This window comes from Pungitius pungitius, chromosome 15 (genome assembly GCF_949316345.1).
Source record: "Pungitius pungitius chromosome 15, fPunPun2.1, whole genome shotgun sequence".
NCBI classification, from domain to species: Eukaryota; Metazoa; Chordata; class Actinopteri; order Perciformes; family Gasterosteidae; genus Pungitius; species Pungitius pungitius.
In genome coordinates, this window is record NC_084914.1 from 2,669,081 (window position 1) to 2,691,037 (window position 21,957).

Below are 21,957 nucleotides of genomic sequence, written 5' to 3' on the forward strand. Positions count from 1 at the left end.
CTCCCCATGGTTTACTACTTCATGGGGGGGCGCATCGCTTTTATAATGATGGGGAGCGGTCGGTTATCAAACTATTGAACAAATACAGAATCCCTTAGTGTTCATTTCTAAAGCCTCGCATTAAGACAAACGTCACTTTATTGAAGACACTGCGCTACTTGCAGGTCGCTGTGTTGTCCCAGATCATCAATAAAGTTAGAAAAAAAACACATGTAGGGCCGACCCATGTTCATGAAGACTCATTTAATGTTACATGGACTTTGCATGAGGAGGAGGAGAAGTACGCTGGCCGAGAAGGTTCAGACAAATACAAAAACCACAACACAACCGCAAATGTCACAACACAACACGAACGCCGCAACACAACACGAACGCCACAACACGAAATCGAAAACGGAAGTAGCTAAATAACCGCCCACGGGAGCGAGCGTATTTTTGACGAACGGAGCTGGAGGATGCCAGATCGTTTAAAAAGTAAGTGAAACATGATTCCTTGCGGCTAGTTAGAATTTAACTAACTAATTAGCTAAATGGCGCCACACATCTTTTAGCTAACATTAGTTAAATTCTAACTGTAGCCGGTTGTGTTGTGGCATTTGCAGTTGTGTTGTGGCTTTTGTGTTTTGTGTTGTGGCGTTCGTGTTGTGTTATGGCATTTGTAATTGTCTGAACCTTCTCGACTACCGTAGAGAAGGGTTCATGTCGCTGAATAGTGGCCCTTTCTCAATACCTAAGACGGCGAGAACGGACTCGCGTTCCTGCGAGAATAGACTCGGGAGACAGACTCGGGAGTCCTGACTCGCAGGTTTGGAAGAACGGAGAACGGTCATTTCGTAATTGGAACAGCAGCTGACTTGATGACGTCACCACGTCAGCTGGTCTTGCTAATACGTTTTAATATAATTTTTGACTTAAATATTTTACTATTATCAAGCTTTTGTTTCATTTTCATTTAAAATGGTATAATATTGAGCACCATATATATATATAATCAGTCATAAAATAATTAGCTTTATCATTTTAGGAGGAGGAGGTTGGATACAGTAAAACAAAATAAACAGTTTCCCCCATGCTCTCTCCTCATGTGGATGTCATTCCCCTGTCTGTTATTGTTTTGCCATGTGCGTGTGTTTTTGTTTCTGTGTCCCCAGTGGTGTCCTCAGAATCCCGCCCATTGCCACACCTTCCTCCCTTGACACAGCTGTCTCTCGTCATCTCGTTATTCTGGCAGAGATAAATACTCCAGCTTTCCTCTCCCGAGCTGTCAGTCCGTCCGTTAACAACCCCGGAGCCTTGGTCCTGTGAGTTACAGTTTATCTCCCTGAATTACGAAAGTAACAGCCTTTTCTTTTTGTTTCCTCTGTACCACTGTTTTCCGTCCAGTGTCAAACCTCGGTGATTCACCTGGCCGAAGAGGTCAGCCAGCGCGTTCCACAGAGATCCGCTGTGCTTCTACCCACTCCTGTGTCGAGCCTTGGGTCTCACATAGTCGAGCCTACCTGCATGCCGATCTGCTGCCTGTTTATATTGAATTGTGGATTTCGTTGTTTTTTCTTGCTGGAGAGAATAAAGACCCCCTGAGTGGATTAAGCAAGAACCCCCAGTTGTCCTGCGTGCTGCATTTGGGTCCGTGTGCACATCATAACAGAACAGACTGACAATATTATGGAGCCAGCAGCCGCAGTAGGATCTCCTCCGGCCGATCCCGTACGGGAGGCCATCATCAACCAAGGGGTTCTTCTGGGCCAACAACATCACCTGCTGCATGACCTACGAGGTTCACAACAGAGCCTGGGATCGCAGATGGCCGAGATCAGCAGCATCATGCAGGGCCAGGGCCAGGCCCAGGCCTGGTTTACCCAGCATCCGCCGGACACGATTTCTTTTGGACAATTCCAGGAGGGGTTTAAGAGAGCCTTTGACCACCCCATGCACACACAGGATGCGGTGCAGCACCTCCTCCGCCTCTGTCAGGGGTCCGCCAGCGCCGCCAAACATTCAATAGACTTCCGGATTTTGGCCGCAGAGAGTGGCAGGGAGGAGAGAGCGCTGAGGGGGGTTTACCTCAACAGCCTGGCAGATGGATTAATGGATGAGCTAGCCGTCCTTGGAGAGACTCAGACACTCGAGGACCTCATCGCCCTCACCATTCGCCTGGATGCTAGGATGTGTGAGCGTCGGAGAGAACGGACCTACAGTGTTTCTAGGACCAGTTCATCAGCCCTTAACCCCTACCGGATTCAGGTCTTCAGCAGCACCTCGTCGCCCCAGCCCAAGACAGCCCTCTTCCAGACCATAGTGCATCGGTTTTCTAAGGCGGCTCACTTCGTTCCCCTTCCCAAGCTCCCGTCTGCCCGCGAGACCTCAGACTTATTGGTCCACCATGCTTTTAGGCTCCACGGCATCCCTACGGACATTGTCTCCGATCGAGGTCCCCAGTTCTTCCAGGTCTGGAGGGCGTTCTGCCGCATCCTGGGCGCCATGGCTAGTCTTTCCTCCGGTTTTTACCCCCAAACAAGCCCCCCCAAAAAACTGGCATTCCCTGGCACAGTGCCACTCCCCTTTCAATTCAAGGGGCACAGCCTTGAATTCAGAGCGCACCCTATGGTGCCACCTGCCATCATCACGCCTCCTTCCAGGTGTCATATTCTCCACTCATAGTTTTTCAACCATGTTCATATCCATTCAAAAATGTTAATGCAACATCTATTGTTCTAATCATCATTATGTATTAAGAATTTGAGTGGACTGTGTGGTTGTTATTTGATCAGATTCAACTGGAGTGATCAAACCACCAGAGTCTGCGTCTGATTCAAAGGCGTCCTGAGTGGTTAAAGGAAGAATGTCTACACAACCAAACTCCCTCTCTCCCCCATGCCTCCCCTTGACCAAAAAGACCATTAAAAGATACACCAGAAGTGAATAAAATATAATCTTCACATGGGAGGGAATTCATCTTTTAGTCCTTGTATTAGTTTTGCAATATTAACAGCTAAAATAAAGAGGCCACGAAAGAGGTTTCAACATCTTAGCCTGGAAAAAACCTTATAAATCCTTGAGCAGTGCCACTGATCTCATGATGTTCCATTTACTCACAGCAGGTGGCAGCAACTCACCAGGAGAAGAAAAGAGGAAGACGACGCAAAGCAGCAAACATGGACGCAAACTATTTTAAAGTATTTATGAATTCACCTTTACAGATATTTCCTGGTGTAGGAAAGACGTTTAATACGTGGACTCAAAGATGCATTTTGGCAAGAAAAAACGTTCGTGTTACATTGTTTCTTTACAAGAAAACGTCATAGTTCACCTTTACATCGAATGCTTATAATCCTTTGATTATAACATTATATAATACACACAAGACCATGTAAATATGTTTTTGGTGGATGTTATGTTGGATGTATAATCAAGACCATCTATATGTAAGCAAATAATCTTAAATACTATATAATACTGCATACGGTCCTAATCACAATGATAAATACACTTTGCATATTTGTCTGCTTGCATGTACGGTATTTATCGTACATAATTCTTTTAGCAGGTTTGGTTTGAGTGTAAACTTAAAACTTGTTAAAGCTTCATACTTATCTTGTGTTTCAGTGATTAAAAGGTCACGTGTCCTTCTCTGCTGTACTGTGAGTTATTACCAAGGAATCAATTTGTTATTAATAGGGCTGTCAAAAATAGGGCGTTAACGACGTTAATTAGTTTTTTGTCGTTAATTACGTCAATTTTTTAACACATTTCACGCATGCGCAGTGTGACAAATTATTCAGGTCCAGAAAGAACCTCTTCCTCCAGGGAATGCGCTTCATCCTGTACAACACATTACTGCCACCTGCAGGCAGGGGGGGTGCTAGCGGTTTTCTTTGCAGCGCCAGTCTCATCTTTTTCTGTTCTAATTGCCGCGCTCGAGTTCAAGGTGTAACTTTTATTATTGTTCGGTCTGAAACGGCGCGCCCAGTGACCAATGGTGTAGCAATATTGTTGTTCGGGTGGAAATCAGGAGAAATTCGGGAGAAAGGTCGGTCCGGGAGATTTTCGAGAGGGGCTTTGAAATTCGGGAGGGTTGACATGTCTGGTCATCGCAGCCCTGGACCATCAGGAGCACAAACTCGTTTTGCCGCAGCAGAGTGGGATAAACTGAAGAGACTGGAGACCCTTCTCCCATGCAGGTAAAATCAGTCTGTACCTTATCAAATAACATTGATTTGATTATTTTCTGGAATGAATTAAACCAAGTCAAATATCAATAACATGTATTTATGTAAAAAATAATAATGATGATAATAATAATGATAATTATGTATCTATGTCCTGTTATTTATCTTTAGTATGCATTTCAGAAAGAAAAAATTGTTAGGATTCAGGTGTAATTGCAAATAGTGATTAATCCTGATTAATCCACTGAATATTCTGATTAATTTGACTAAAGTTTTTAATCATTTGACAGCCCTAGTTATTGTAGTAAGGACACTTGCAATACTGAATGACAAAAATAAAAATTAAAAATAAAACATTTAATGCCAATCATTATTTTTTTCCCTCTTCTTCACACACTCATTACGGTTTTGATTTGATTACTTTTCCGTCTCCAAATAAAAATACATATCAGAAGCCTCCTGCATCATGTAGCTTAAATCATCTTTAAAAGACTAAAATGTAAATCGTTGCTCTTTAGGAAAAGATCAGATGAAAGGTGACTTGAAGAATCAAACCAGGTACCAAAGCTTCCTGCAGGACAACAACATATTTATTACTTTTTCTATGTTGATGTTGAATCTAAAATATGTCATTACTAAGATCTCCGATGACACATTTGTGTAGAGGAGAATCTTTCAGCATTAAAGCAGGTCACATGAACCAATACATAAAAAGCTTCAATAACACTACAAACTTGAGGCAGAAGTCTGGGATTTGGGGAATCATTCCTCTTTAATCATTAAAGACCCTGCCAGGCTTCTCCACCGTAGCGTAGAGGGTCTCTGGCTGAGTGGATCCAGCTTGAAGTCCCACCAAGCTGTAGGTGGAGTTTTCATTCTGACGTGGTGCTGATGTTGATTCCTGCAGGATGAATCACATACGCATGAAAAGGTTACATGCTGCTTCTTTTTAAATGGTGGTATTTTCCTGGTGAGGAGTCATCTCCTGATGATTAACAGTCACTGATTTAAATACTTCTGTCTCTTTGTCTTAAAACTAATGAGTCTTTCTCTAAAATACATTAAACTGCTACAAAACCCATTTTGGGCTCTTTTCACAAAGAGTTCAGAGGAATCTCTCGGGGTAGAAAGCACATCACACTGCAGCATGAGCCATAAATAAAGCAGCTAGAACTTTAACATCATGTAGAGTACGTTCCACTTTCACACTGCAAATGATACTTGTTCTGTGTCTCTGGACTTGTTCTCTGTGTAAAAGGAGGTTTTTAACACAAGTAACAAGTAGAAAACCATCGGCTCAGGAGGAAAGTGGCAAACTGGTGTGAGCCACCACGTGGAAGCAAAAATAGACAAAAAATAGACGTGACACTTACCAGAGGATTTTCATAAACTGTATTGTTGACAATCCCTCTTGAATCTGCTGTTGTTGTTGAAGAAGAAAAAACAGTCCTTTAAAGACTTGAACTGTACATTTACTTTACTTGAGCTGCAGACAAAGTGAGTCCATCTTTTGGGTGGTGTCTAATTTACTCCACCCTCAAACAGAAGCACATGTTGATGTGATGGATGTTTGTGACTCTTACAGCTTGAATCAAAACAGCAAATCATGACAATCCCAGTGTGATAAAAAGCACCTTTTGGTAATAAATCACATGTATATTATTTGCTCATGTGATGCAGTAAAAGGCGTCCTGTGTTGTACAGATTGTACAGCGCTCTGAGGCAAACTGGGACTTGTGATATTGGACTATTTAACCAAACAGGTGGGTCCATAGTTCTGGAGGACTTGGAAACATTGAGTTTCTATGTAGAGGAAACAAAGAGGATTTTACACATGTTGGGATTATTTGTTGGAATGTTTACTTGGACTTACTGATTGTTCTTCTTTGACGATTTAAAAACCAGACGATTAGTCCCACAATCAGGATGAGAGTGAGAGCAACACTGCAACTACCAATCACCCAGACAAGGAGAGAGGGAGAGGGAGAGGGAGGGTCTGTAAAACAAAACAAGAACCAGATCAGAAGAGTCTTCCTGGTTTAAATGAAGCAGCACAGCTGAGAATGTGTCACATGTTCACAGCCTGATGTGCTTCTGACGGACTGCAGTTTGGATTGTGAAAACATCTTTGTAACGTGATCTATAGTAAGAAATCATTTTATTCAATTAAAACAGAATTTAGTTCTACCGACTTTTATAGTTATTAATGGTTGACACTATCAGGTGTTTTTATGGGGGAGGGGGGCAGAGGATTCATTATTATCAGGAAGTCGGTCTCCTCTTTCAGTCTCACCAGCATGTTCAGGGCAAAAGTGTTCAGTCGTATTAAAGTCCTGGGTCCAGTGAGCCTGGTTGCTATGGTTACAGATGATGGTGCTGTTCAGCAGGTAGACCTGGAGAGAAGCCCCAGAGGTCGTGACCTCTGATCGCTCTCCTCCCTCCTGACTGCAGACCCCTTTAGGACACTTGAAAGTGCTGCTGATGTCAGAGTTGTGAGTCCTGCAGGTCACATGGAGGTCACATGACTCTGAGCTGCTGGAGTCCACTCGGTCCACGGTCAGTTCAACTGGAGACACTGGTCCTGAGGGGGGGGGGGAGGTTTCTGTGAAACATGGCGGCAGAAACTACCAGTGAAATGTTTACAGACTCACCTTGAACTGTGACCTTGTATTCAGCTACTAGTTTGTCTCCTGTAGATGTTACTGCTACAGCAGAATAAACTCCACTGTCGGCCTCTTGGAGATTCTTCAATATCACAGAGAATTTATTCTCAGGAAACTCAAACCGTACAGTCAAATTATGAAGGACATTTGATTTTCCACCAGATAAAAATCTTACTAAAGTGACTGTTTTACTGATTTTCCAGTCAACATATGTAAAACCCTCAGGAGGATCAGCATGAAGCTCCAGGAGCAGATCACGTCCCTTCAGCACAAACACAGGAGTCTCAATGGTTCCTGTAAAAACAGTAGACACATGATACAATAAACATCACACACAACGTATGATGAATCATTCATTGCTGAATGTTACTCCATCCCTTTACTTTATTTCTCACACATTGAACCAGCGGTTCACCTTCAGCTCATCACTGCTTAACATGAAGTGACAGAGGTCTCTTAAAATGTCTCACGTCGTCTCTTCCTGAGGACACAGAGAAGCTTAACAGCACAAACTAAACCCACTGAGACCAAGTTGGTGCCCAAAGTTCTTCTTCTTGACGTGACAAAGTATTTCCATTGTGAAAAACAGGGTCTTTGTGTCCCTTTGTCCTCTTTCCCTCCCTCTCAGCACACTAATGTCCCCCAGCATCAGCTACACTGAACATGGATGCATTTAGAAAATAAGACGTCCACAGACTGAACACTGAAGGAGTTCAACTCTGAGAGGAGTAAAGGTCAACGTTTGTCTTGGAGGGAAAGATAGGACTTAAAGAAAGTTTTCCCTCAACAACGGAAGCTGTGTGTGTTTACAGTCTGTTTGTGGATGCTGATCTTCATCAAAATCTGAAAAATATTAATACTACATATAGAGAATAATAATGTATACTGAGACATTTCAAGCCTCTTAGAGCTCAGCACAAGAAGGAACTACACGAGTCCTGATTAACCACAAAGAAACACAGATAGCTCAAAATGTGTTTTTAACCCAACTTGTATATAAAATAAAGTCCTCACCTTGTGCTTCACAGAATGTCAGCAAATAAAGAGCAAAGAGAAAATCCACGCCCAGCCTCATTCTGCAGAATGGAAATAAAACAATGAAAACAAGGTGTGAAGAAGTTTCACTTTCCCTTGAAGCAACAACCAATCACTTCAAAGATGGTTAAAATAAAGCCTTATATGTCTCTATGTGGGTGACTTGTAACTACCTTCACATTATAACCTGGGCTCATATTTTATTAATTAATGTTCTCGTCATCACTTTCTTTCAATAAAACGTAATTCAACAAATACAAACAATTTCCCACATATTTAACTCCATCATCTTCATCATTGCTTCATCATCGTCACACATTTCCATCAGAATATCATCAACACTTTTGACTCAAAGATCATTTTTACATCCTCAGCTCTCACCTCTGGTCCTCATCACGTTCCTTGTTGCCTCGACCCAGAAATAAAAGAGGATTCCTATAAATATTCGTTTTCAAATTCAATGATATTTAATATAAAAAGTGTTTTAGTCGCATCAAAAAGCACATCTTCCTACAACAAGGTCACAAGTTCAACAGCTGACTCTCTGAAGGTGTAAATGTACATCAGGTGCTTATTTAAGATATATAGTGATAAATGTCAATAACAGACCAAATCGTCAATAGATTCAGACGAGGCTTCAACACAATAAATTCAATCTGAAGTTTGCAGTTCTACTTTAACAGAAAGTGCTTCGCTAACATTTTACAGTGCGTTGTAATTTTGTGTGTGTGTCTTGGTCTCGAGGTCTTCCGTCGATGTACAACAGGAAATATAAAAATATCATGAACGTGTTTTTATGGTTCAGTAAAACTTAACATCACCCATTGGTGTTTTTATAAACAGAGAAACTACAAATCACACGACATATGACGTAATATGTGGAACATGTGTGCATTTATGGGGATTAGTTTTAATGAAGTATTGTAGGTTAAGTCACACAAGTTGTTCTTGATTTCACATTGAGTAAGAAGGGGAGGAGCGAGAACTGCTTCACTTGCACCTCCCTGATTTTTCTCCTGTTTTTCATGTCGGGTTTACTGTGAAAATAAAAATTTCCACCTGTTATTTACTTTGTTACAAAAGTGTGTATGTGATGTGTGTGTGTATGTGTGTGTGTGCACTCGCCACACTGAAGTTTAAGTAGTAGCTGCATTCAGGCAGTGTGTTAGGCCTTCATATGAGTTTCATTCTTCTATAGTCCTCCATGTTTTATTTCGGAGTCCCCTGGAGCTCCCTAGACATCGTCCAGAGGTTCCATTCAGTCCAAGAGCGTCTCCACGTGATGTTTCGTTCCACTCCGTCACCCTTCACATCTGTTTCTGTGTCTTCACACGTTGCTGATGCGAACACTGAGGGGAGTGTCTCTCGCCCGGCCTCGTTCCCCCCCTCTGTCCCGGTAGTTCTGCTCCAGACGGATCTTCTCTGGGTCGGACACATCGGCCACAGGCCCGGCGCCGTTGCTCTGGTACGCGCGCTGCGGGCTGGACGGCTTGAAGACGGGCGCCGTCTTGGTCTTGGCCACCTTGTCGAAGAAAGCAAAGTCCGCCACGTACTTTCCGGATGGGGAGAGGGAGACCACGGGGGGGAACTCGTAGCCCCAGAGGATCTCATCCGGCAGGTAGGAGGTGCGCACCTGACAGGTGGCCGATGTCGGCTCAATCGTGGCGCTCATGATGACCAGCAGCTCGAAGTCTGCCAACTCTGGATCCGTCCAGCCCCCACCTGGTGGAGGGGAGGGGGGGGGGGGTCGATGGGATGGGACACATTACAGAGAGGTGTAAAACCAAGAGGCAGACAAATGGGAGGAAGGTGGAAATTGTAGAAAATGCAAAAAGTTTCTGACCACCAGGAGTGCTATAGAGCAACTTTACTATGAGCTGGTTGATTGGATGCTCAATCAGGTGAAATAATTCCTGCCAGTGGCTTCCACTAATGCACCGAATCACCGTTTGTAAAGGTGATGCTTCAGGAGAAGTAGCAATGCACCATAAAAAGGAGAAGAGGAAGAGGTCTGCTTGTAAAGTAAGCAAACAATAAGTATAACTTAAAAGAAAAAGCGGAAACAGCAGGAAGGTCAAAATGGTCATTCACGCAAGCAGCTGAAAAAACGCCTCAAATGGGGAAGTTTAAACTGTCAAATCATTTCTTAGAAAACAACGTAAAGTTTTATAACTAAAAACGTTAATGTTTCATGTAGAAATGTTGAAGTAGAAGGTGGAAGTAAGCAGGCGTACGTAAATGATCCCCTTTGGGTGCATGAGTCTCTCTCCTCTCTGACTCACCTTTGGCCGCCCAGGCTCGCAGGGGGCTGTTGTCGTCGATGAGGTGGTAGAAGGTGAGGGGCAGGATGAGGAAAGGGCTGTCGCTGGACATGTCCACCTCGAACGATACGTTCCTCTGGTCCAGACGAACCGTCTCTCCTTCCTTGGTCAGAGACGTCTGCAGCAGTTTTCCACTGACCTTTCGGGGGGGGGGAAGAGTTTTACAGTTTGTCGACACACATGTAATCTACGTAATCTATCTTGTGACCTATTCGTCTTCTCCACTGACCTGACAGCCCAGCAGGAGACTCTTGCGCATGTTGGCCACCCTGATCATCAGGCAGGGCTTCCCCTCGTGGGTCGACACCACCGCGTGCTGGCTGAACTTCACCGTCTCACCGCGCTTCTTCGGCCGGGCCACCTGAGCGGAGAGAAATACCTTCTGGTCAACTTTGCTGGGACGTGTGCATGAATCCGTGTGGATCCGTACATAAGTCCTCTGTGTTCACGGTGTTGTGCCTCATGCATCGACTACCTTGGCGAGGAAGGTGCCGGTGATGAAGATCTCCATCAGCATGGTGATGACCAGCTGGACGATGAGGAGGACGATGGCGGCAGGACATTCCTCGGTGATGCAACGGAAACCATAGCCGATGGTCGTCTGGGTCTCCAGGGAGAAGAGGAAGGCCCCCGTCAGGGTCTGCATCTGCATCACGCACGGTGTGTGGTTGGAAGGTGGATCAAACTCTGCAGGTTGAAAAAGAAAAAGGCAATAAAATCTCATCCAACTTGTTCTAATGTTGCGTTTTATCTGAGTTAGTTGAAGCTTGAGATACTGTTCAGGAAAGAAACTAAACACCAGCATATTGTCGTCTCTACACTACACTGCTAGAAATATCCAGTGAAAGTGCACACATGGTGTTTTAGGAGAAGTGTTGTTTTATCCACCCCACTTCATGGAGATACATCATCACGCCTCCTTTCAGGTGTCATTTTCTTACTAATAGTTTTCCGACCATGGTCATACACATTCAAGTGGGCAGAATGTTTATTTGGCCCTCCGAGGTAAATTTGTCATTTGTGACAAAACAAAATAAAATGAAGTGGACTGAATTAACATGAATACTGTGGAGTCTACAGTCATGGTTATTACCTTAGAACAACAATGAATAACCCACAACAAACACTCTTCAACAAGGTAAAAATGAATTTTAATCAATACTTTTACTGGATAATTAGCTAAAAACTGCCCGGGTCAGGACCCCGTTACGTGAACTCGTTTGTAGTCCTTTTTGGGGTCAATTAACAAAAAATACCGTCATATACCGGGACACTGTCAGAGTCTTTCTAAATATCGTGATATGAATTTTTGGGCATACTTGACCAGCCCTATGTTAACCTGTGACCCCCCCACCACCCCTCTCACCAAGCAGGTCTCCGTGCACCATGGCCATGAGGTACCACAGGACCCCGAAAAGGAACCAAGTCCCAGCAAACGTGGCGGTGAACAGGAAGAACTTGTAGCGCCACTGCATGTCCAGAAAGGTCGTCCAGAGGTCACGCATGTACAGGGCACTCTGCCCGCTGACGTGCTCGATGCGCACGTTGCTCCGCCCATCTTTGGACAGGACGCGCCTCCTCTTCCTCAGAGTCCCCCCCCCTCCAGAGACACCGGCCCCCAGCAAGGGCTTCAGGACGTCGGTCTGCGTCTGCGAGTGGCACACCTTCTGAGGGGAGGAGCTACGGGAGGAGGGAGGTGTGGCGGAGGTCATCTGAGGAAAAACAAAGGTCAGATCAGTTCCAATCCTTTCTCTGATTGGTTTGTTAAGGGTCCACTGCTGTTAATAGGCTCATTTGAGTTTAGCTTTGGGCTTAAGTTTGGTTGTAAGGTTGGATAAAGATGTATTTATCTTATATACAATATTCATAATATCAGCATTGCTGTTACAGTCTGGGACTTCCTGCAGCATGTGGAAACAGATGGAACGATGAGTGTAGGTTTGGTTAACCACGAACTGCTTTCACTCTCAAAGGAGAGGAGGAGCCTTTAAAACCCAACCTGTGACTAGTTATATCTATAATATAAGCAACTAGCTGAGACGTTACCATCTAACTATAACCCGAAATTATAAAGACAGAGACCAGATTTTTGACAAGCAGATTTCAAAATGAAACTCTGTCTGGATGTTCGGGGGCCTCAACTTCCACCGAACATTGACTATTCATACTACATCACCTGTATGAACCCCCCTCCTCCCGTGGAAGCATTTTGCATGTGGTGCTCGGTCTTTTGACCTGTTCATGGTTTTGTTCCGGAAGCTCAATGGCATGAAGAAAACACACCCGTGGCGTGAGGTGAGCTCGCTCATTGTAGTGTTGGTCTTGGAAATTTACTTCATTTTAAACATTCACTTTAAAGGCCACTAAGGTCAATATTTGGCCCCTAAACTGTGAAGACCAAAAACAGCTAAAAAAAAAAAGAGGCAAGAAGAAGTAACAACATCTTTAACTGGAAATGCTGTGCAACAGATATTTAGCAACTTCCTCCTGAATTCAACACTTTTTCTATCAATTATAGAACATTCTTCTAGTTATACTTTAGTACTCAAGGAATTTGATCAAAATGTCTAAGTTCGGAGTGATAAGGGGATTGTCTTCTGATGTTCATGCTTATAAAGGATTTGAATGTCAGTAACTAATTTTCTCAGAATCAGTTTGTTTCCCCCCCAAAAATTGATTTGAACTTTTTAGTTTCTGCCACATCCAGTGTGTCTGTAGATTCAACGTTAGATCCCGATGACAGGGTGAGGAACTTGATGAGAATTTCCCTGGTCAGCTGATCTTTATTTGCACGTGGACGCACATGTGAGCTGAAATGAACCAGAGAAGCAAGCGTTAATCTGCAATGAGGGGCTGCTTCCGAACGCCATTATTAACACAAACGTTCCCACAGTTAACGGATGTGTTTTTAAAGCTTCATGCTGCGGGACGTTTGCGTGAATGTGGGGCCTTGTTAGAACATTCAGATGGTGTCTCCATCCAACCCCCTCCCCCCCCCACCACACATTCGACACGCTCACTTACGTCCAACAAACCACGCCGGCCAGTGGGGAGATGATGGCCCACGAGGGAGGAGGATGAAGGAACAGGGAAGACACAAAAGAGGGAGAGTCAGGATGAAGACGTGCTGCATTAACCCGACGAACCCTCCGGAGAAGACAGGAGACGCTTTGACGGATCAATTGAGGAGCGAAACACCTTTGTCCGCGAGTCGGACCTGGATAGCGTTCTTTTTCTCAGGCTCTATGGTCTCACCAGAGAGGCCTTCAGATGACAAAGAGGGAGCTTCTGACTGGAAACTGGAGACGCGGGTAAGCGTTTGGTAGGAAATGGGCCAAGGTTTGGCTTTTCGAGGGGCACGGCTCGGGACTTTAAGGCGGATACAGGAGCCCTTTCACGGTGTTTTATGCTGCTTTTAAACTCCGGATCCTCACAAGGTGTCTCTGTTTCTAGATGTTCTGTGCGGGAAGGTGGGATTGCATCCCGCCAGGTATCGAAAGGGGACCAGTCAAGTTCCTCCACGTCAAAGACAGGAGCAAAACCAGCTGTTAAAGGAGCTCGGTGAACTTTGGATGAGCTGCCGAGGTGTATCTACCTCTGGAATAACCCGCAGGATGAGTCCTCTCTGCTGTTGCTTCACATGTAATGTGGGAAACATTACATCGAGTCACAGAGTTACGGTTTAGAATCGAATTTATTCCATTTCAACGTGCAACCGTTGCTGGTAGATGTGAACATCTGGTTTAGAGGCCCCTTCCAGGGTCAAACACCTGACAAACACCATGAATACAACCTGAGGACCGGAGCTTATTAGTGTTTAGTGGGGCGCCTCCCAGTGTGCAAAAAGGGGAACACAGTTCCGATGTCACACCCATATTTGGTTTTTACCCAAACTGTTTGTGGAACTTGCTTTTTCGTATTTGGTTATTTTTCAGAGTTTGGTTGTTTTCACCAAAAGGACGAACCAGCGTAGACTCGCCGTGTCCATCAACGTCTTCACCTATAGTGTGAATCCAAATGGCCGAGCCTGGATTACATAACCGATCACAGCGTGGTGATTATGTAAGGGGTGACCCCCTAAAAGGCTTCACTCAGCTTCGCATCCCCCCCCCCCCCCCCCCTCTCGCCCCCTTTTCTCCCGACTCTCGGGTCCTAGAGGGGGCAAAACAACAACAACAACAGCAACAACAGCAACACGCTTATCAGATCAGGCCGAGGAGCAAATGGGAACAAATGAGCGGGAAAACGTTTCTGACCAACCTCTTCAGAAGGATGTACTCCATCTCCATGGCAACGCGACAACGTGGGCCGAGTCACAAAAACTGAATCAAAACTTTTTCCAAAGGGCCGCTGAATGTTTCCCCGATATCTCTCTCTCTCTCCCTCTCTCTCTCTCTCTTCTTTCCTCTTCCTCTCCCTCCTTCCCTCTCTCTCGCCACCGTGTACACAGGAATGCTTTGTTAGCAGCTGAGATAAAAGAAACAAAAGACACCATTGACAAAAGCGACTCTCTGCCCATCCGAGTGTGTGTGAGTGTGTGTGTGTGTGTGTGTGTGTGTGTGTGTGTGTGTGTGTGTGTGTGTGTGAGTGTGTGTGTGTGTGTGTGTGGGATTGCAATTACACGCCTATTTCTGCACATGTTTCATTCTGTCTGCACGGTGTGTGTTTGCATGCAATTATTTGAATAACAGTATACGAGTATATTTGCACGTGTGTGTGTGTGTGTGCGTGTGTGTGTGTGCGTGTGTGTGTGTTTGTGCGTGTGATGAGTGAAAGGAAAAACGAGTGAACGGAAGAGAAGGAAAGGAGAGAGAAAGAGATCTGTAACAAAAGGCCCTCGTTAGTATTCTGGAGTGAGGAGTAATCCCCCTTCATCTCTCCCTCTCCCCCTCACACACACACACACACACACACACACACACACACACTCACACTCTCCATCGGGTTGTTAGAAGAGAAGGAAAAAAGAACTTCCCAATCCTCGCCCTGTATGAAAACGTTAGTTTAATGAAAAAGGCTCTTCTTTCCTTCTGGTTCTCCTCTTGGTACCAGACGATGCTTCACAACTTAAGACCGTGTCAGTGATCGGGACGTGAGGAAGGTGAACTTGGATGTTAAAAATGAAGATACGACTATAAGTTGAGAGAGTTTAGGGTTGTTGAGGTGGTGGTTTAACACACATCGAGAGGACAGAGGAAAGGACAGCTGACTCAAGGTTGTCAATAACTTATATAGATTTAAATTATTATATTTTCCACACAATTGTTATATCTGTATTTCACAACCACAGGTTGTACATATTGTTAATTTGATGCTCTGGTTTGAGCATCCTGTGAATCAAACTTTTATTTATTTTTTAGAGGACACCAAATTAGCCCAAGTTCATATTGCCATCATTTTGATGATATTTAATGTCATGTGATACGCTTTTACAGGTTATCCACAGGTCATTATCCACAGGTAACAGTTGGCCTCTGTGCGCTTAAATATTAGTTTACATTACTTTCCTTCTATTACAAAGTGATTTGTCAAATAGTTTGCAATTGTTTATTATTTTAAATGTGAAATATAATGAGAATCATGAGAGGAAAATGGAAATAATACACATTAGCTATTGAATGGACCGCAACATAAATAAAATAAACCATTAATTCCGGTAAATCTGAGTGCAGCCAATTAACTTACTTATTACTGAATAATAAAAAATGAAAACATGTTTTTTGGCCACGCCAGACTCTTTATTTATTCCTCAGGTGTCACACAGCATGACGATGCTGAAGATCTGCTTACCTTCACGGGAGGGATTTGGATCTAACTGACGCGCGCAGAGAGGAGCGAGGAGCCTTTCGTCAGCTCTCGGTGCTTCATGCTCACGCGACGCGACGCACGTCTGCAGCTCAGCGGGAAGAGGAACTCGGTCCGCGAGTGGAAGTTATGGAGACAGTGGTTGGCTCATCGGACCCCCAAAAGCCCGGGTCTCACCGCTTCTGCCCAAAGAGACCAGACCTGGCTTTATAAGAGGGATCTCTCTCTATCCCCCTCTCTCACTCTCACTTTTACTCTTTCCCTCCCTCTCCCTCACCCCGGAGTTCCTGTTGTTTCCCCCCCACACGTCTGCTTAATTGCTGTAATAATTGATCCCCCCCCACCCCCACCCCCTCCCCTCTCTGGTGTCCAATCAGAATCAGAATAAGGGACCACATGCGCATGATACTGGTATCGGGTTCAAAACACAACCTTTACTTTTGGGTCCAGGGAGCGTGCACGGGGTAGAAAGCGGGCCTCGCATTCAAATCCTCCACAAGTGCACTCTGGCACACACGTGCACGCGGCGGACCTCCCCCCCTTCAGCACCCCACACAAACAGGTTCTAGAGGGGGCACCACAGAGCCAACCCCCCCCATCCCCATCCCCATTCACGTCTTCTGTGCCCGGCGTGTCCGACAGCGTCCGTACGGAGCGTCCTGTTAAGTTCCAACACAGAAAGAGGGACGTCCGTGAGGGGAATACGGCCCTCGCTCTGCATCCACAGGGTGACGGGGCATTGAGCAGTTGAAAGCAGGAGAGGGGGGGGGGGGGGGGTGATTAAGGCCCATTGGTCAAATGTGCTGAAAACCTGACACAAAATTCAAAGAGAGGACTATTTTCTTGTATCTATTCAGTGGTATTTGTGTGTTGATGTTTAGCTGAGAGCTGCTTCTTCTCACCATAGAGAGGAAACGACATTCACACCAGTCGGTTTTAAGGGTCCCTGCAGAGGGGGAAACATCATAAGCACATAAGAAAACATCTTTAGTGTCTGATTGCGTCGGCTTACAGCACCTGAAGGAGGAGGAGGAGGAGGAGGAGGACGCCAATGTGTCAAAACAACCTCAGAAAAAGACGCTTCGGTTCTAAGAAACTTACCCGCCCAACACATCCTGAGGGAGACGTGTTTCCTCGTGGTCCAGAAGGTGTAGAAACGCGGCCTTCAGGACGCCGCAGGTCACGTATCCACGTGAAACCAAAAGTCAAACCCTGACTTGTGTCTATTTACTTTAACTGTTACTTTAACAGTCATTTCAAAGCCAAACCTTCATGTTGTACAAAACCAAGCTAAGTTGTTTTGTTGTACTTCTTCTTATGTGTAGTTTTAAAATGTTTGAAACTGTGACGATTGAGAGAAACACATTGTTGATGTTCCCCACAGAGGGGTATGATATAATAGTTGTTGTTGTTGTTGTTGTTGTTGTTGGTCAGACAACACATGAAGCCTGACACGTGACATGAGCGTGATTTACCTCTCATCAGCTAAAGGACAAGTTGGTCCTCCACATGAATAACAGATACAGTGCTGCAGGTGAAACTATCTCACGACTCATCAACTCCTGACAGGAAGAAGACCTGCATGTCGCACCGTGATGTGTGTGTGTGTGTGTGTGTGTGTGTGTGTGTGTGTGTGTGTGTGTGTGTGTGTGACTCATCCCTTTTACCCCCCCGTCTGAAGCCTCTCTGGCTTCCTATGCCGTCTCCTGCATACTCATTTAATCATTTGCTTGCCGGTTCACTTCCCTCCTTCGGTGTCCTCCGTGTCCCAGTTAAGGTGAAAACAAAGTGGCCATTGGTTCAACAAGGCATCTTTGTTTAGTGAATTCATTCATTAGGGTCCTCGCTACGACTAGTCGCAGAGGAACCTATTGTATTTCAAGGAATTATTATTATTATTATTCTCACAAACCGCGGGCCTTTTTGGGGCCTTTATCATATTCAAAAAGTTGTTAAATTTGGCGTGGATATCTGGACTGTTAAAAAATGTGATAATTTTTGGGTCTCACGTTTGGGTATAAACAAATGTCTCTATAGCGCCCTCTAGACATTTAAAAAAGACCACACTAGGCCAGTTTCCGCCCCCAATGTCCGATCAACTTGAAAGTTGGCACACAGGTGCTCTTCCGCATGCTCTACAAAAAAGTCAATCATGGTATGCAAAAATAACTAGATTTTCCGCCATTTTGAATTTAGTGAAAACCCATTTTGGTCAATTTCAGTTTGATTGTCACGAAACCGTCGGTGGATCATTATTGAGTCAATGTGCCCTTGGCATATCCTAATAGTGCTGATAACTCATTGTTTTGATGAAATATGGGCTAATAAACTTCGCAAGGGGTGTGGCTTAATCTGTCAGATTTTTAACTTCTGCCGTCACCAAAATTATAGCATGTGTGAACATTGAAGCCTTGAACACACCCTACGTTTTTCATAATTTTTGAAGAATATGGAGCGCTGTAATTAATGGTTGAATATCTGCCTTTTGGCATGTTTCTGGCCTATTTTCTGTTTTTGGCCTATTTTCATTTCTTGGCCTATTTTAGGAGCATTTTCAAAAAACCACCATTTGCCACGAACGTTGGAGTTGTTTTAACTCGACCATACTTTATCTAATCTGCTCCATATTTCTCATACAGCATAAACTTCTCACCCTTTAAACATCCATATTTCCAACCTGTCTTATGGTTTTAAGAAGATATTACGGATAATGAACTTTGCAAGGGGTGTGGCTTAATCTGGCAAGATTTATAACTTCCAAATGGCTCGGCCTGCCCTCACCAGAATTGCAGGATGTGTAAACGTTGAACCCCTGAACAGACCCTAATTTTTTCATATTTTTTCTTTCTTACAGTTGTAAAAGACTGAACTCCTCCCAGGGATTAAACCCGATTCTTTTCAAATCCACACAGAGACCTTGGCCTCTAAAAGTTGCATTTTGCCAGAAGAAATATTAAACTATGTGCGTAGGGCGCAATTTAAAAAAGACACCTTTTAAAAGATTTTGAAGGAAGTTGGGTCATGTATGGTGTTTTGAGAGGCTTTTATTTTGGAATGGTACATCAGAATGTCTTGGTTATCACCAAGTCACACCATGGTGATGTGTACTCTCTGCCTGAAGTGGAATTACTGTGTAACTATTTTTAGTTACCTTCTATTTATAACCCGAAATTGACGAAAACATAAATATATAAATGACGTTATAGTTGCTCACTTATGAGATACATAAAGGACAGGAGGCTCCACCTGACCTGCTCTGGCCTCTGGGGCCTCGTTGCAGGTCAGATTTCAGCCAGCAGGCGGCATCAGAAAACCAGGTCTCATTTTCTGCAGGACTTCCTCTGTGTAGCTGCTTCAACTCTTTGTCCCTCACAAAACACACAAGTTACAGACAGCAAGTGAAACTCTAACGAGTGAATGTGTATCCCTGTGTTTATGATGCACCTGGTGCTTTGGGATCAATGCATTTCCATCAGTTTCCATCAGTTTACTTCATATGTTTTTGATAGAAACACACAGACACTTGAGAAATGAGTTTTTTATCGTGTTTTATCACCAGAACACCAGGCGTCGTTGTGTCAACGCACTGTTGGCACAGTAAAGCCACTTTTAACCACTTTTAAACACACATGGCACATGATGGGATCTTCCTTCTTGTGCGAACACGCTGCGGCCGGCTCACTTAGTTTTAATATCATTTAACAATCTTCAGACACAGCATGGAGATAAGCCTGTTCCCGTATTTATTAGGCTTTCATAGCGTTAAATGCAACAGTCTAAAGGTGCTTGATAAATGAATCTTAAAGGTCACATGGAGCTGACCTTGGAGCTGCCCTCTCTGGTGACAGAAAGCTGTGAAAGGCCACGAGAGTCACAGAGGCCACGTCTCTGCGTGCTGCCCAGTTATCACCACAATGAATGGGCTCTTATCAGGGACCGGTTTCATACTGAACCAAACCCGTCCTCACGGAGAGACGCTGGGCTCCTGCTACGCAGGATTCAAGGTTAGCGAGGCTCCGGGCGACGCCGGGCTCGACCCCAAAATGTGATCAAAAGTTCTAAACGCTACGTGGAGGCGTAGCATTGGGATGACTTTGCTCTCTGTTCAGAGCCTGCAGAGATGTTGGCTTTCAAGAAAACCAAAAAAAAATCCATCTTCAAATAGAGAAACGGTTTGTTTGTATCTTTGTATTCTAGATTAATCATTTATTCATGTTCAAACTATTCTGCAGAATCATTTAATGTGCAGGATGATTTCTGATAAAAGTTGCTTTTGCAGCTTCCTCTTTCTTTCACACATTCTCTGTTCTCAGCAGAAACATTTTAAATATGGACCTAAAGAGGAAGTTGTCATCTCTGTGAGTGCACTGAACTACAAAGATAAGTTAGGTGTTAAACTAAAGAAAAGCATCAACTAACACAAATTACACTTTATATTCATGTAGTGTATTGACTCAAATGATTGAATATCGATGTTTGGTCCTTTTTATAATAAAATGGTTGTACTATAGAAATGCATGAATTTATTATAAACACATATATTAAATAATGTCTAAGTGTAAATAATGATGCTGAAGAGGATGTCAAACTCAAGGCCCGTGGGCCCGATGTGGCCCGCATTGTCATTTTATATTTTATAATGAGTGCTTCATTCACATGTGTCAAAGTGCGGCCTGCTGCCGGAGTGTTTACGGCCGCCGGGTGACGGCTCCGCCGCAAGCAAACCGTTGCCGTATCGCTCCCTTCAGCCGTTCGGACCGCCAGCGTCAGCGCGCACCCCCCCCCCCGTCAGCCGAACCGGTGGCCCTCATTCGGTCGAAGTGGGCAGTATCTGGCCCGAACCTGAAATGAGTTTGACACCCCTGCAGCAGAGAGAGGTAACAAGTAGTTTTTATTACATCACTAGAAATGTGGGCTCAGAAGAAGCCACTCAGTAAATCCAAATAGAGACCGTACCAGGTAGTCTCCAGACACCTGTGTTACGACTGGACAATGTGCCTGAACCCAAATGCACGACTCCTGAGGCGAGGATCAAAATCAGTTTATTTACAAAAGGCAAAAAACCCTTATACTACAGTTTTTCTTAATTGTTTACACACAAATACTGGTACTTGACACACAATGACCACAACTCACTTGTGATGTGGATGAGGTTCTGTGGAACAGACCGGAACAGAAGAGAAGATGCAGCATAGTTTTTTACTGTAACTTATACAGTAAATTCTTGTGTTGTTTTGTATGTAGACCACTGTGTGTGCAACTTTGTGTTGGTTGGGATGTACAGTGTACATCCCAACCAACACAAAAACAATGCACACAGTGTACATTGTACACTGTGTGCATTGTTTTCGTGGGGAAAATAAAATATATTTGTTACCGTGTATTTGTGTGTTCTGAGTACAAAAACAATATTCTAAAATATTTTACAAAACATATGTATGTACTGTCTGTAGTAAGTGTAACACTGAACAAAAAAAAGGTCAAAGTCATTATGATGAATGGAGAAGTGTTTTCCATTCATCATAGTGTTTTACATTGAGCACATCAGTGGTTCTTATAAAAGTCTGTTCATTTGATGGTTTGTGTTTGTCATTTGAAAACAAAATACCATTTTGAGAAGAAATTACATTGTTTTGAATGTAAAGTTTAATTTTGGCAGGGGTTTTGCCCATTGTGTGAAAATGTGTCTAAACAATCGAGAAAAACTGTAGTACGGCCATTGACTTATTTTTTGAATGACAGTGTTTTTCTTGTGAAAACAAAATTTTGTTCACAAAAATTGTAAAGAGAATGCAGAGAATTGTGTGTAGTGTTTTGAAAAAAGTGTGTTTTAGAACTGCAATTTGAGTGTAAAGCAAGAATTGTGTTTGTAGTTTAGCAGAATTGGTTCAGGGGGGTTGGTGCATGAGTTACATGTTGTGGTCATTGTGTGTCAAGTACCAGAATTTGTGTGTAAACAATGGA

General features: G+C 43.9%; 2 protein-coding genes across 3 annotated transcripts in view; both read right to left on the reverse strand.

Annotated features, from left to right (window-relative positions):
- Positions 1-4,830: 4,830 nt before the first annotated feature.
- Positions 4,831-21,957, reverse strand: part of LOC119206994 (uncharacterized) — a gene marked incomplete at its 5' end in the record, with an annotated part of 242,444 nt that continues 225,317 nt past the window's right edge. Inside the window, 4 exons of the mRNA XM_062557840.1 lie at positions 4,831-5,070; positions 5,543-5,589; positions 6,043-6,165; positions 6,463-6,562. Of these exons, the coding sequence (XP_062413824.1) occupies positions 4,942-5,070; positions 5,543-5,589; positions 6,043-6,165; positions 6,463-6,562 (399 nt within the window). The remainder of the gene's footprint in view (positions 5,071-5,542; positions 5,590-6,042; positions 6,166-6,462; positions 6,563-21,957) is intronic.
- Positions 7,714-16,292, reverse strand: LOC119206648 (ATP-sensitive inward rectifier potassium channel 10-like). 2 transcript variants are annotated; one of them, XM_037457567.2, is made up of 6 exons: positions 15,979-16,292; positions 11,555-11,900; positions 10,664-10,875; positions 10,418-10,549; positions 10,150-10,327; positions 7,714-9,589 (listed from the first exon to the last, which is right to left on the reverse strand). In XM_037457567.2, exons 2-6 carry the CDS (start codon positions 11,898-11,900, stop codon positions 9,195-9,197), a joined length of 1,263 nt encoding a protein of 420 aa, XP_037313464.1. In that variant the 5' UTR covers positions 15,979-16,292; the 3' UTR covers positions 7,714-9,194. The 2 variants fall into 2 exon arrangements, with proteins under 2 accessions (XP_037313464.1, XP_037313465.1); XM_037457568.2 differs by lacking the exon at positions 15,979-16,292 and adding an exon at positions 14,449-14,492 and having other exon boundaries at positions 8,539-9,589; positions 11,555-11,868.